The sequence below is a fragment of the Salarias fasciatus genome, chromosome 3, assembly GCF_902148845.1.
Source record: "Salarias fasciatus chromosome 3, fSalaFa1.1, whole genome shotgun sequence".
NCBI classification, from domain to species: Eukaryota; Metazoa; Chordata; class Actinopteri; order Blenniiformes; family Blenniidae; genus Salarias; species Salarias fasciatus.
Window position 1 is genome coordinate 23,934,387 of NC_043747.1, and position 14,598 is coordinate 23,948,984.

Consider the following 14,598-nt stretch of genomic DNA (forward strand, 5'->3'; position numbering starts at 1 on the left):
TCCTCCATCCTGCTTCATATCAACATGTTTTTTTTTTCTTTCCACCACTCTGCATGCAGTAAATGTGTTTGTGATCCACATCGGAGCCCCGAACTCGGACTAAATGTCACCGAGGGACGACAAATGCGGCGTGAATGCACATCGAATGCGGCGAGGAGCCCATTTTCCGGGTTGTGACCTTCCGCTGTGAGGAGAAGGAAGATGGATTGGAGGGGGAGACGTTCTTCCTCCCACCGTTTAACCCGCGCAGACTCCCCCGAACGCAACCGACAAACCGCACGGAAACGGACTCGGCGCAAACCGGAGGGGGTCGTCCAGGGTTACCGTATCCGATTCCCGTCACAAGCATGTCGTTCTTCTTCATTTCACCTCATTTTACACTTTTCCCTGAATCCTTTTCCTCCTTCTTCACCTTGGGACAAGCAAGTAAGTCTGAAAGACCCACAACGTGATGGACGTAGCATTAGCATTAGCATGTATCTACTGTTATGCTATGAATAGCATTGGTGTGCTCCAATAGCAGTTGGCTTCGCATTACAAGAGCATGTTTGTTGTTTCTCTCAGCTGTATATAAAGGTCATTTTAGAAAGACGTCCAGAATTTAGAGCATCTTCCTCCCACACAGCACAGCTAACGCTAGCACTAGCAAAGAGGCACTTGAAAAAGGTTTCTAGATGTTTATATAATTCGATAGTTAGTCTGAAGACAGAAAATCATTTCAGAGGGCACACACACGCACACACACACACAGCTTGAAATAGAAGGAAGAATCAATATTTCCATTCAAATGTCTGTTTCATTTTCATCAGGTTAGCGGAGACGCTTCTCTCTCTGTCTGTGTGTGTGTGTGTGTGTGTGTGTGTGTGTGTGTGTGTGTGTGTGTGTGTGTGTGGTGTGTGTGCTCTTCTGTAAACTGCCAGCTGTGAATTATTCACCAAAGAAACACATCAGCTCCATCAGCAGCAGCTCTCTGCCTCCCTCTGCAGGCCAAATGAGGGAATTACATCAACATTAACTTAAAATGAACATGTGAACAGTACACATGCACATTTAAAACTTTCCAGTTTTGCCTCTGTTGTATTTGTGGACTTATCAATAAATGTATCATCACCAACTTAGTTTAAGGTCTAATTATCAAACTAAAAGATAAAAATCTGCCAGCTTTCCAATTTTTTTGATTTAAGATGCATTGTCTGAAAACAAGTATTTTTTATCTTGCTTATGTGGATTTATCAGTCAAGTGGAATGAGGTACTTTCACTGAATTATAAGACTAAAAAACCTGGTAAAAATTTTTAGTTTTTGCAGTGTGGAAAAAATGGATAGTGAAATAGATATAATGCCAGGGAACAAAAGGTATCAAACACACGGAGGAGACAGGAGCATGACGGCAAACCTGCAGAGAAATTCTTTGAAATTATATTGTTTCTTATTTTTTCATGGTTTCCAGTTAAAAGTATGACTGCTATGTCCGTATATGAATATATATCACGACTGGTTTAAGGCTGTTCAATCAACGTGTTTGGATGAGAAGTGAAGAGAATGTCAATGTTTTTAATAGTTCAGTCCAGAAAAAGAAGAAACCCCAGGGTCAGAATCCAGCTCGTCTGGTTTATTTTCAGCTGAAACTGTACCGTATCCTCCGAGACGGGTCGACGGCGGAGCCGCTCAGGTGAGTTCAAACCGGCTGAAATCAAACTTCACAACACAAAATCGTCACACAGGAAGAGCTTTGTCCCTTTTAGCTTAAATGAAACACACAAAAATGAAGCCTTATCAAAAATAAAACAACAAAGACACACAAAACAACCAAAAAAACCCCCACAAAAATTCACATTTTTCTCAAAGCAAAACCACATTCAACTCTGAGAATTCAAGATATCAGAAGATTCAAACAGGAGCAGAAAGAGGACAGTGAAGCCATCGTGTTCATCGAGATCAGACCGCCGGATTGAAAGGGTTCCATCAAACACAGAAAGACTGAAGAACGGATCAAGTTCACCTTGGATCACGTTCAGAGGATAAGACAGCTGGGCATCCGACAGCAGGGGCTGATGTGAGCTTTACTGTATGTCACACAGAAACTGTTTATGTCACAAGAAACTTCAAAATTGAATTCTCAGTTTCAATATCTAATTTCTTTTCCCAATTAGGGCTGTCAAAAGATTAATTTATTTAAATGCAATCAACCACAGATTTTCCGTGGTTAAACTTGTTTAATCACATTTTAAAGCACATGTTTAACACTGTTATTTTGCATTTGAAGGCAGTTTGGAGCCTATAAAGCATTCGAGTGACCTAGTGAGGAATGAAATCAACATAAAAAAAGAATTTCTCTCAAAATAAAGCAGCATGCAGAACAATGTGATACAGTGTCTTCATCAAATACAGTTTTCAAATTGAAAAAAAGCGCCATCTTTAATTCTGCAATATCGCAATAAAGAAAAAAAAAATCTTTGACAACTACATGTAATGAATTCCGATTGACTCTGAAGCCGAAGTCCTAAAACAAAACACTTTGTCCAGTCACAGATAAGATAAACCGGTGTGCCACATATCTGCAACATGAACTGCTCTGTTCTAGTTTTCACACAGAAACAGATCAAATGTAGCAGGAAACTGATTAAATCAGAGAAATGAAGTGATCTGTCCACAAAGCAGTAGAAACTCTTCCACATTCACTTCAACAGCGTCACACAGAACTGGCTTTCACACAGAAACTGTCCATGTGTCGGAAGAATTTTCAAACTTTTCAGGCAGAAAAACAACATTTTCTTGTGGTAAGATTATTCTTTCTCAGAGTGTCACACAGAAACAGTTTATATGCTTCAGGAAAACTCAAGAAACTGTCAAAACAGCGAGACAGAGCATTCCGTTCCAAACGAGTTGGTGTTTCAGCAGTGAGCTCTTCTGTACGTGTTCTCACACACACACATGGTTTATATGTCACAAGAAAACATTAGAGGGAGCAGAGACATGAAGGTTTCTGTCCGTACAGACTTCGACACTCACACATGTGTAACATGTTACACAGAAACCGTTTATACAAGAAAATAAAAGCTGCTGGATTTCAAACATTTGCTCCTCTTGGGGTTGCCACTCATCCACAATCCAGCTGCTCAAGTCATCGAAGGGATAAAATAATCTCACATTTTTACAAAACACTGAATTAAATAAGGTGATTTTAACTTCATCTGGATTCAATAAATAAAACTTAAATCTAAAAAAAAAAGGTTGTTGCTTTGAAAATGTTGATGTATTTGGTGGTTCCAGCAAATTCTACTGATATGAAAGTGAAATTTTAGGATTAAAAAAAGAGAAAAAGAGACTGTTTTTTGATATTTTTGAATTTAAAGATTTGAAGTTGTTGAAAAATAGTTCTGTGAACGTTTGGACCTCCAGAAGCTGCAGTTTTCACTTTGGGCTCGTTTACATGGCAACGGTCTCAAGACAAAACGCAAAACTCCAACAGCGTTTCCGGTGTGTGTTCACACGACGACGGCACTCAGACACTGAAAAGACAGCTTTTTAGAAAACGGCTGCAAAGATTCAACTTTTAAAAAATGCTCTAACTCCGTCTCCATGGAAACAGAGGAGAAAAAAAATGTAACTTTCTGAAAATGCTCCAATTCCGTTTCCATGGAAACGGGATGAAAAGTTTCCGTGAATGGTCGGACCTCCAGGAGCTGGGCTCTGTTTACGCGGCAACAATTTCAAGAGAAAACACAAAACTTTCGTAGCGTTTTGGTTGTCCGTTTACGCAACAGTGTTCAGAGACTGAAAAAGCTACTTATTGAAAACACTCCAACTCCATCGCCATGGAAACCAGTGAAAATTGCCATCGTGCTTCGGGAGTCTGTGTACAGGACAACGGTGCTCAGACACACTTAAAATACAACTTTTTGAAAAAATAGCTTCAAGGACGGAACTTTTTAAAACTTCTCCTGCTCCGTCACCATGTAGACTGCCACAAACGGAACTTTCTGACAACGCTCCAACTATGTCTCCATGGAAACGGGTGAAAATTGCCGTAGCGTTTTGGGTGTCGGTTCACAGGACGCTGAAAAAGCAACGTTTTGAAAACAGTGCCAAAGGTGGAGCGTTTTAAAATCGCTCCAACTACGTTTCCATGGAGACAGAGGAAAGACAACTTTTTGAAAGCGCTTCAGAAAAGCCTCACAGCTCCGTCTTCTGTCCAGACAGAGGAACCTGAGGCTGGATGTCCTCCTCGGACGTGGAGCCGCCCTCCGCCCTCTTCTTCTTCTTCTTCACTTTCTTCTCTTTCTTCTTCTTGGGAGCCTTCTCGCCCTCCGAGCCGCCGTCTCCTCCGTCCTTCTTCCCGCCCTTCTTCTTTTTCTTCTTCTTCTTCTTGTCCTCCGCGATGGCTGCCTGGTCGCCCTTCTTCCTCCCGGTCCACGCCTCGCTCAGGCAGGCTGGATGGACGATCAGTGAAACACAGCAGTGATGCTACATGCTAAGCATGATTCAATTCTGACCGAACACAGCATTGCACGCAATGTAGCGACAGTCGCCGTGGGTTCAGGCAGCAGAGCGGCACGGCTGATAGAGAGAGCTACAAATCACGGCTCCACTTTTCAAAACGCGAAGCAGATTACGCTCACTGCAGCGAGAATCCTTCTAGTCTAAGGGAGCGCCTCGTTCAGCACAGGACGCTTCTACAGGCGGAGGAGCGCACTATTTTCACAGCCTCAGATCTACGGGTACAACTCCTGCATTCAGCACCGTTAGCATGCTAGCATCCGTTAGCGACTCGTCATCTGCAGTCGGCAACGAGGGAGAAGACACGGCCTCAACATGATGGCAACAGGGACAATGTTTTCCCAGAGGGGGGAGGAAGAGGAGAACGTGGAGCCGGTTTGTCATTTGTTAAGAAAAAAACACTGCATAGCTGTGGTTGAAGAACTTTGCGAAACACCCGCGAGGTTAAAATACAACCAGCTGGAGTTTGTTCTTATATACATATCAAGATGTTAAATTGATAAATTTAAAGATTTTATTATTAAAGAAAAGAAAATCTATTGCCACATAGTCACGTTTCATATTTATTGTGTTACTTCTTTCTCTCTTATTTCCCACAATTTATATTTTATACTTGTGCCTTTAAAATCTGTTCTTTTTCCTGTTTGCACCACAAACAAAACAACCTCCTTGTACGGTTTACTATACTTGGCAATAAACCTGTTTCTGATTCTGACATGAATACATAAAGACACAAATGAGGCTCTATGGTGTTTAAGAAGTGTATTTATGCATGTATATGTGTGTGTGTGTGTGTGTGTTACCTTGGTCTTGTCCCTTCAGGACGTGTTTCCCACACAGATAAGTGGTCAGGTCCTCCTCCTGGCTCCCTCTGTACCAGTCCTCAATCACGTCCTCATACTGCTCCACCATCACGTCACACTGACACACACACACACACGCCGTCAGCTCCCGCGGCTCGGCAGTGTGACTCCGCCCCCTCCTCGCTCCTCACCTGCTTCTTGAGGTCGGCCACCTCGGCCGACGTCTCGTTCCACAGCTCGTAGGGAATGTCCATCACCACGTTGACGCCTTTGTTGACCAGACCGTGGAGGGTGGAGAAGGTCTCCGACATGCCCTGAACACACCACACACACACACACACACACACACACACACACACACACACACACACACACACACACACACACACACACACACACACACACACACACACACACACACACACACACACACACACCAGCCCAGAGTCAAGAGCTCTTCAAGCTTTATCAATCGTGACGTCTGTGAGGGACCGAGTCCTCCCTGCTGGATTTGTGTCTTAACGCCGTCGGTTTTTACTGTTTTCATGTTAATAACTCAATAACTGCATCAGAGTTCCTCTTTATATTCGTAGCTCTTGTCTTGTATCAATAACTGTTGCTTTGTGAAGCTGAAGCTTCCCGGTCGCCGTGTTTGTTCAGACACACACACAACCACACATCAACAGAGTTTTAACGTATTTCCATCACAACTTGAGTTTTTACATAAGAATGTTGATGAAAAGTTACAAAGTCAAGACTTTTGTGTTTTCATACTTTGTTTTAAACTCTTGCTTTTGTTGCGCTTTAACTTTTGTTTTCATGTTTTTAATTGTAACTTTTGTTCTGAACTCCTTACTTGCATCTAATTTACTGTATTTGTGTTTTATGTTTGTATTTCTGTTTCTCTCTTCTTCATTCAGTATTTAAGAAAAAAAAATCAACTCAGACTGAGAGGGAGAGGTTACATATTAACACACCTTGGCGAAGCGGTTGCTGCCGCTCCTCTCCTTGTGCAGGTTGTACTCCAGCAGCCTCTGACAGACGTTCTCCAGAACCTCGATGAACCTCAGATCCCTGCAGAACACAGAACCAGAACAGCTGATTGAACTCTTCAGCTCCTCCAGCTGCCTCATGGACGACCGCTTTCCCAAATGTATTAAACAGAGTAAAATATGGGGAAATTAAATGATGCATTTGAAACTGAGAGACTTTGAGTATTTTGGTCTTCATGAAACAGAGTTTAGAGGAAGTTTCTGAGTTCAGCTCTGTCTGAGAAAAAGGAAATGAAACAGATGGAGTTCCTGCCTCCAGAGGCCCTCCACTCCCCACCCTCCTCCACCCTCCTCCCTCCATCCCTCGCCCAGCCTCACAGGACCCACTCGCTCTCCCTCCTCCACCCTCCACTCACGACTTGACGTATTTGACGGGCGCCGCCCCCTTGCCGTCGATGAAGCCGTAGGTGGTGTCGATGACCTCCTTGGTCTTCCCCGTCTCGTCGAAGGACGACTTCATCTCGATGCTGACGAACTTACAGACTGTGGAGACAGAAAAAAAAAACAACCTTCTTTCACATTTTCTGCATATTTTCTGAACCACAAGACAAACTTTTCCTCTTACTGCAAATTATTCATGATGTCTTAAAAAAATTAGGCAAAATATAAGAATTAACTGGAAAGTGGGAGGTTGTTTTGAGCAGATACATGATGTTTCTGACATTCTAAAAAGGAAAACACTAGTATTTCATCTTAAAGTATAAACAAATGTGTATATTTTGAAGTAAAAACTGAATCAAAGTAACTAAAGTATATTTTTTACACGTGAAACAAACTGCGATCTATAAAAATGACGCCAGACTTCAGGGATAAAAGTAGCTCAGAAGTGACATTTTGAGAGCAAACAGTTGATTTATTAAAAGCTACCTGATGAAACAAAGTAACATATATCTGACTGCTGGCCTCATAAAGTCTATTTTAAATCAAATAACTGAGCTTTTGCTTGCAGGAGACTCGTTTTCTGCAGCAATAATAACCAAAACAGGAGATATTAAGTGGTAATCATGAGGTTATTTGAGCAGATATGTGATGCTTTTATCGTTTTAAAGCAGGCAGTGAGATTTGATCCTAAAGTAGGAACATATTTCTAATGTGAAGACATTCTGGACGTTTTCTGATGTTTACTGAGACTCTAACTCACAGATAGGGTGTAACGGTTCAGTCTGAGGCCTGGTTTCACTGTGGATCTCCACATATTGACGCCCCCGAGAGAGGTGTCCTCTCTGCTGGTCCTCGGACCTGCTGTTGAGAACCCCCGACCCCTTTACCTTCACATCTGTTTGGGAGATGCACCCAGTCCTCATCGCCGTCGCTCTTCTTCGCTGCTCCCGCCGCCGAAACTATCCAGAAAACCGCCGCGTACGCCGGCAGAAACATCCTTCTGCTCACGCAGGACCCTCGACTCGCACGGAAGAGGTGTTTTTACGGGAGGAAACTCGGAAAAAGACGATATATTCTCAGTCTTCTTCACATCTTCTTCCTCCGGACTGTCACGGCTCCGGATGCTTCCTGACTTCCGGTATGGGCGTGGTGTCGACCGTGAGGATGACCAATCAGAATGCAAGACGTGTCAAAGGCTGGACCAATGAGAAGAGGAGGCGGGGCTGAGATGTATACATCATCTCTCATTCATTTTTTTCAAATAAACATTGTTAAATACAATTAGTTGAATAATGTATTGAATTTCACTGAGTAAAAATATGATCAAATTATTTAAAATAAGACCTTAAAACTATTTTTTACTCAGGAATGTTATGAGAAAATGTCTGAAAAGACAAAATCTCTAAGATAGCAGAGCATCCATGATGCACATAGAATAAACCAAGCGTATCGTGTCTTCTTATTTCATAGTTCAGAATTTAATCTCAGCAGTCAGACAAACTTGAATGATTTAAAAGGAAAATTGTGAGAAAATGTCTGAAATGACTTGAAATCCTGAGATCTTGACTCCCTACAGCAGAAAGTAGCCTGCAATTATGTATTATAACAGTCAGGTAAATCTTTTCATCTTTCATTAAACTCTCCTCTTTCCCTTCATGTGTGGATTCAGTTGTAATGACTGAGTTCCTGCCACAGAGGGAGTCGTGCACCAAGCTAAAGCCGTGGTGCTGCTGGTTATGTAACACTCCACTGGATCATGATCAGGTCTTTCTGTGCACATGTGAGGACGTTAGACTGATCCGGGGTCAGCGGACAACAGGATTATCTCACCTATTCTGGGTATTAAGAGATCTCTCACTTCTGCTTAGAGTGAATTTACAATTTCAAAAAGGATTGCGAGTGCAAATAGCAAGCGGCCAGCAAACTGCAGAAGTGATGACGATGGAACAAAAACGAAGAGAAAGAAGGAGAGCAGACCTGATTATCAACACAAGTGTCTCCAGGTGTGAAGCAGCTCTGCAACTTCACTTTTCAACATTTTGGAGGCTTGCCCGCTGTGAAGGTGGAGGTTTATTCAGCACCGTGTTTGATGCTGTTACCATGGCGAAGAGCTGTCAGCGGGTGTTCGGCACCAGTTAACCCAATTCTGTTTTTCTTTCCAATAAATCCCCGGGGGTCCGCTAACACCACAGCGGTGCACGGAGACTTTATGAAAACTCTGTCTCTGTGGAAACAGTGGAGGTAAAAAAAAAAAAAAAAACGCATCTTTTCTGAAACGGTGCTGCTGCACATGCTCACTGTGACTGTAGCAAACACCTGTTCTGCACAGAATCAGCAAAGAACCACAATAACAAGTCCCTATGTTGATGTTCTCTGCAGCATGTGTGTGTGTGTGTATGTGTGTGTCATTACAAAAACAAACAACAGCACCAACTAACGGACCAACAGGAAAACAACAGTGTTTTCTGTATTTCCTTCTTTATTCATTCAGTGAAATCGCCCTGAAAGCTGGTTTACGTCCTGACTTTATCTCCTCTGATTGTTTCTAATTCAGCCGCTTCAGAATGTTTACGCTGCTTCAGCAACTCATCTAGAAACATTTTCATAAAACAATCTGTCACTGTTTTCAGTCGACCACAGAGGCCCTCAGTATGCTCCCTGAGGAACTCCGCAATGTCCCCAGACTACACAGCCGTTCACAGCTGTCCTTCAGTGTGAGTCTGTTTCAGTAACATGTAACTGCAGCTTCCCAGTATAGCTGTTGTTCTTTTATTGTATTTGGGGAAAAAAAAACCAATGGTTATGAAGAGTGAGAAAAAATACAACAACAACAACAACAAATAAATAAATAAAACAAAACTTTCAAAAAAAATCTGTGAGGATGCAAAAAAAAAAAAAAAAAATGCAAATATAAAGAAGAAGTTCCCAAACAAAGGTTCCTATGCAAGTCAGATATCACACAAATGAAAAACTAAAAGCATGAACATCGAAAAAAAGCTGAAATGTAAATCTAGGAATGACAATATTACTATAAAAGTTTTGACTGACAAGCTGCAGTAACAATGCAAATTCAAAAAAGTTATGAACAAAATCAAAAGCTTCAGTTAAACACAAAAGTTAGAAGTTAGGATTGACAAAGAAAAAATGCAAAAAAAAAACCATGAAAAATTAAAGTTATGACATAAAAGAAAAACTCAACAAAAAGAACAACAAAACCAAAGAACAATAAAAGTCATCACCAAAATACCAGGTTCAACCAAAAACTAAAGTTAAGATAAAAAAAAAAAGAATTATAACCATAAACAAAAGGTACAACAAAAACTAGTCCAAAAATTAAGAGAATATAACAAACATGGTGATATTAATACGTTATGATGGCCAAGATGCTTGTTTCTGTCTTCTGTGTGCGTTCGTGTGTGTGTGTGTGTGTGTGTGTGTGTGTGTGTGAGATAAGAGCATTTCTGTGGTTCTATAATGGTCCAGTTTTTTTTTTTTTTTTTCCGAGAGGTACTTCAGTGTACTGCTGAATGCCAAAAGGACAGCCAGCCTCTCATTCCACAGCGCACGCACACACACACACACACACACCACACACACACACACACGCACACACACACACACACACACACACACACACACTGATCGCTGTGTCTCATAGCAGGACTTGACACTGAGTTGGTGGAGGGGAGGTTGATGTAGAGAGAGAAAGAGAGAAAGATGAAAGCTGGTTTTTATTCAGCAGTGCGGCCCACACAACGGGCGAGCGAGCGAGCAAGCGAGGGCTTTGTTAAAAAAAAAAAAAAAAACTCTCTCTCTCTGCTTTTCAGCCGTTCCTTGAATAAAATAATAATGCATTCAGATTATATAGCAGCTTGTTGAAAAGCTCTCGCTCTCTCAACACGTACGGCACAAAAAGAGCATTGAGGAAAATAAAGAGGCCTTATCTTTTTATCAGTTTAAACCAATAACAGCTCTCAATGGCACACACAAACAGAGCAACCTGATCCCTGAAAGCATCCCAGACAAGAGTGAGCAGCGATCCAGCCGCCGCTGCAGGACCGGGGATGAAAAACAGAAGCATGTTTTCATCAAAGCGCGGCTGAAAACCCACGACCTGCTTTCAGAGCTCATTACATGGTTTCATACTGAAGACAGGTTCTGATCCGGTCTGAACGCTTTCATCCATCAAGTGACTGTTTATGCTCGATCGGTCAGACCTTCTTCCAAACTAATCAGAATGTTGAAGTGTAACAAACGGAGTGTATGAAAACTGCTGTAAAGTTGCTCATGAGTTTCACCCTCAGACACCACAGAGGACATTTATGACTATTAGTCAGCCTGAGTTAGCCCGAGTTTTGTAAGAGTCCTTTTAAAGGTACAAGACGAGCTTGGGAAGTTGGACTTGTTATGACTGGAAGTAAATGGACGCCAGTGTTCCACACGGGCCGTCTCTGACTCATTGAGTCAATTGAACAGGTGCAGCAGCTGTCAAGACAAGACTGAGTCAAGACCACGACCAGAGCATCCCAAGACCAAGAGGAGGCGAAGACTTTTAATTGGCTGAGCCTGAGTCAAGACCAAGACCAGAGCATTGCAAGACCACAAGGAGATTAAGACTTCTAATTGGCTGAGACTGACTCAAGACCAAGACCAAATTATCTCAAAACCAAGACTTTAAGGAGTCATGGCCAAGTCAAGACCAAGACTTTAATGGGCTGAGAGTGAGTCAAGACCAAGACGAGAGTATCCCAAGAACAAGTCAAGACCAAGATTTTAAGGGGCTGAGACAATGTCAAGACCAAGACCAGAGCATCCCAAGAGCAAGACAAGACTAAGACCTTTAATTGAGTCAGACTGAATCAAGACCAAGACCGGAGTATCTCAAAAAGGCTTTAAGGTGTCAAGACCGAGTCAAGAACAAGACTAGAGTATCCGAAGACCAAGAGAAAACCAAGACTTTAGTGAGCTGAGACTGAGACAAGACAAAGACTAGAGTATCTCAAGACCATGTCAAGACTAAGACTAGGGTTATAATTTTAGTCTTACGACCAGTTTCGAGTACTAGAACACTATCAAGGGGGATTCTAAATAACAATCACCATCCTTTCATGCTAATGGTTAACAAAAGATATGCTCGCTGCAGGCCTGAACAAAAACAAGGCAATGTTACTGCAGTTACACTACACCACATCTACTAACCAGTGAACCAAGGATTTCCTGTGGAAAGTTATGCTAAAGTTAGCATTAGCTTGTAGGATGTAGGCGAATCACTGCAGAAGCTGCTTATTGCCTGCAGCTGGAACATTATTGTGTCTGGCAGCTCCACAGCAAACAGAAAAGCCACTATTTTAACTGAATAAATGTAAATCAGCTCAGTTTATTCCACTGAGAGTTCCTGCTGCTGTTAGCACCAGGATATCAGGCGCTACGGAGCTGATTCACTGGGCCGCGGCGGCCTGCGTCGGGCATCGGGAACCGACAGAAACCACCTCCTCGCTCCTCCATGTACCAGCAGGTTCCTTCCATGCGGCTGCGCCGGTTCTGTCAGAGGAAGACAGTCAGTCAGGCAACGCGAAACGCCCGACTGGATGTCAATTAAATCTCAGAGTGAGTCCTCCTCGCTCCCAACGCGTCTAAAAATAGCCCGAGCTGCAGTGCGGGAGCAGACGAAAGGAGTTAAAAGAGGCTGCTGCGAGCGCAGATCTTTCCTTTCAGTCTCACCGCGGCTGTTCGGGAGTTTCTGAGGTTTCTCCTCTTCACAGTTAAAGGTGAACAAAAGGACAACAATCCACCTGCGAGGCTCGAGCTGTTTGTATCAAGATGATCCCTGATTAGCAATCAATGAAAAGTCTTCAGTGATACTGTGGCCTCAAAAAACAAAAACAAAAATAAATAAATAAATAACTATATGGATTTCTGCCTTAAACATCTGTAGGTGTATCTGCACCTGACAATGACAAGTCACACACAAACTAAGTTTTTAATCCTTATAGGGAATTCATAATATATGTGCAAAAATGCTAAAGGATATTTCCCCTGAAGATCCATATTTCTGATTGTGCAATGACATTGTTTGTAAGAAATTTCCAACCAAAATAAAAATACAATAAATAAATTAGAACTTCGATCAAAGAAATGTTATTGCTATAATGAAACAAATGGTCACAATTAAAAACAAGTGAAATTACCAAAAAAATAGTTCTGACAAAAAGAAAACACACACACCAAAAAAGAAAATTTAAGACAGAAAAAACTAAAGTTATAACTTGAAAAACAAAAGTTATAATCAAAAAACAAAATCTACATTAAAAAAAAGCTAAAGTTAAAACATTTAATGTGTTCTACAATCACATCTAACTGGAAACTGGCCAAAAAGGTAGGATTGCAGAATCTTTGGATATGGAAGAAGTGAATTTTAGGACCATTTGAAAATTACAAAATCTATCTAACCTGGTGAAGGTCTGCATGTATAAAAAAAGCAGGTGAAAAAGTGATGTTGAGCGCAAGAAATGCTGAAAAAGCTGCAGTTTGCATGCCAGGCCACTAGTTGGTGTTGTGTTTCTGGAGAACACACACACAGGAATAGAAGAGTACAACATGAATATGAGTGATGAAATGATGAAATATGAGTTAGAACTGTCTCTCCTTGTATGCTGATGATGCTGTAGTAAATGTTAAATAATAGTAATAATAGTAAAATATTCACTCTTCATTTTCATCAATCCACCTGAACATTTTGGAACTTTGAAACAGTTTTGAAAACGTATAATTTTCATTGACTCCACAAATGATTCTTGAAATTTCCGTATAAGCAGTGTTCGTCTTGTGTATGTCTTACCTGACAGAAGTGATGGATGATGGGTAATGCATCTCTGACGAGCTGCAGGAAAACAGAACCAGAAGAAAACAATCCCACCACGGCTCACTTTTCTAAGGATGCCTTTATTAAAGAGTTCAACAACGTGCGCTAGCCGTCCGCTTCTAGAAAAATAACACAGTCATACATTCATCCATGTGGAAATCCATAAAAACAAAGGGAGGAAAACAAGGACAGGTTGTTTTTTTTTTTTTGTTTTGTTTTGTTTTTTTCCATTTTTAAAGCTCAAATCCCTTCAGTAGGTGAGTAGGGGAACCTGAATAATGCCGTGTACTGTCTGTCTGACGTGTGTGTGTGTGTGTGTGTGTGTGTGTGTGCGTGCGCACGTGTGATGAGTAGGCTCGCCAAAATCTCCAAGTTGAAATCGTTCTACATCACTTAAATTATGGAAACATAAAAAAAAAAGAAAAGAAAAGGATTTGAAGTGGATTTTGCTTTTTGACTGTGGTTTGGTTCAGAAAATGCAAAAACGATGAGTTTTAACCTGAAACGTGTTCATGTAAACGGGATCTGAAATAATTGAAAAAGCCTGCAGAAACTCCCCCCCCCCCCCCCCCCCCCCCCGACTCCAAAACACCGGGCCAGCCTGCTGTCCTCGAGTGCCTTGTGGAAGGCAGCAACTGTGTGTGTGTATGTGTGTGTGTGTGTGTGTTTGACATCAGAGAGATAACGCAGGATTATTGAAGTGGACTGGAGGCTGCAGACGCCTCCAACAATTTACAGCCAAACCTGCAGCTCGTGCATCCGTGTGTGTGTGTGTGTGTGTGTGTGTGTGTGTGTGTGAATAATGCATGAGACCAGTGGAGAGTCTTTCCCTTCTCCACGCCGCTGCCTGCCTCCCTCTGTGTTTCTACCTTGCTGCTGTGATAGTTTTGCCTTCAGAGGTCGCATAACGTGGCACGCCTCCCCGTCACATGGTCTGATCTCTCCTGCAACGCCACACCCGGCCAACACACCATCCGACGGCGTCTCGGGGGTAAACCAGG

General features: G+C 42.0%; 1 protein-coding gene across 1 annotated transcript; it reads right to left on the reverse strand.

Annotated features, from left to right (window-relative positions):
- Positions 1–1,596: 1,596 nt before the first annotated feature.
- Positions 1,597–7,865, reverse strand: cnpy3 (canopy FGF signaling regulator 3). Its single transcript, XM_030088343.1, has 6 exons — positions 7,623–7,865; positions 6,711–6,837; positions 6,280–6,376; positions 5,494–5,616; positions 5,303–5,420; positions 1,597–4,432 (listed from the first exon to the last, which is right to left on the reverse strand). The coding sequence occupies exons 1-6, from the start codon at positions 7,729–7,731 to the stop codon at positions 4,176–4,178; spliced, it is 831 nt and encodes a 276-aa protein (XP_029944203.1). The 5' UTR covers positions 7,732–7,865; the 3' UTR covers positions 1,597–4,175.
- Between the last annotated feature and the right edge of the window lie 6,733 nt (positions 7,866–14,598).

Excerpts from the sequence above, each read along its gene's own strand:
- cnpy3 (XM_030088343.1), bottom strand. The coding sequence starts at position 7,731 with ATGTTTCTGCCGGCGTACGCGGCGGTTTTCTGGATAGTTTCGGCGGCG. Across the intron at positions 6,377-6,710 it reads CCCGTCAAATACGTCAAGTC|GGATCTGAGGTTCATCGAGG; the intron begins GTGAGTGGAGGG and ends TGTGTTCTGCAG. Across the intron at positions 5,617-6,279 it reads GCAGCAACCGCTTCGCCAAG|GGCATGTCGGAGACCTTCTC; the intron begins GTGTGTTAATAT and ends TGGTGTGTTCAG.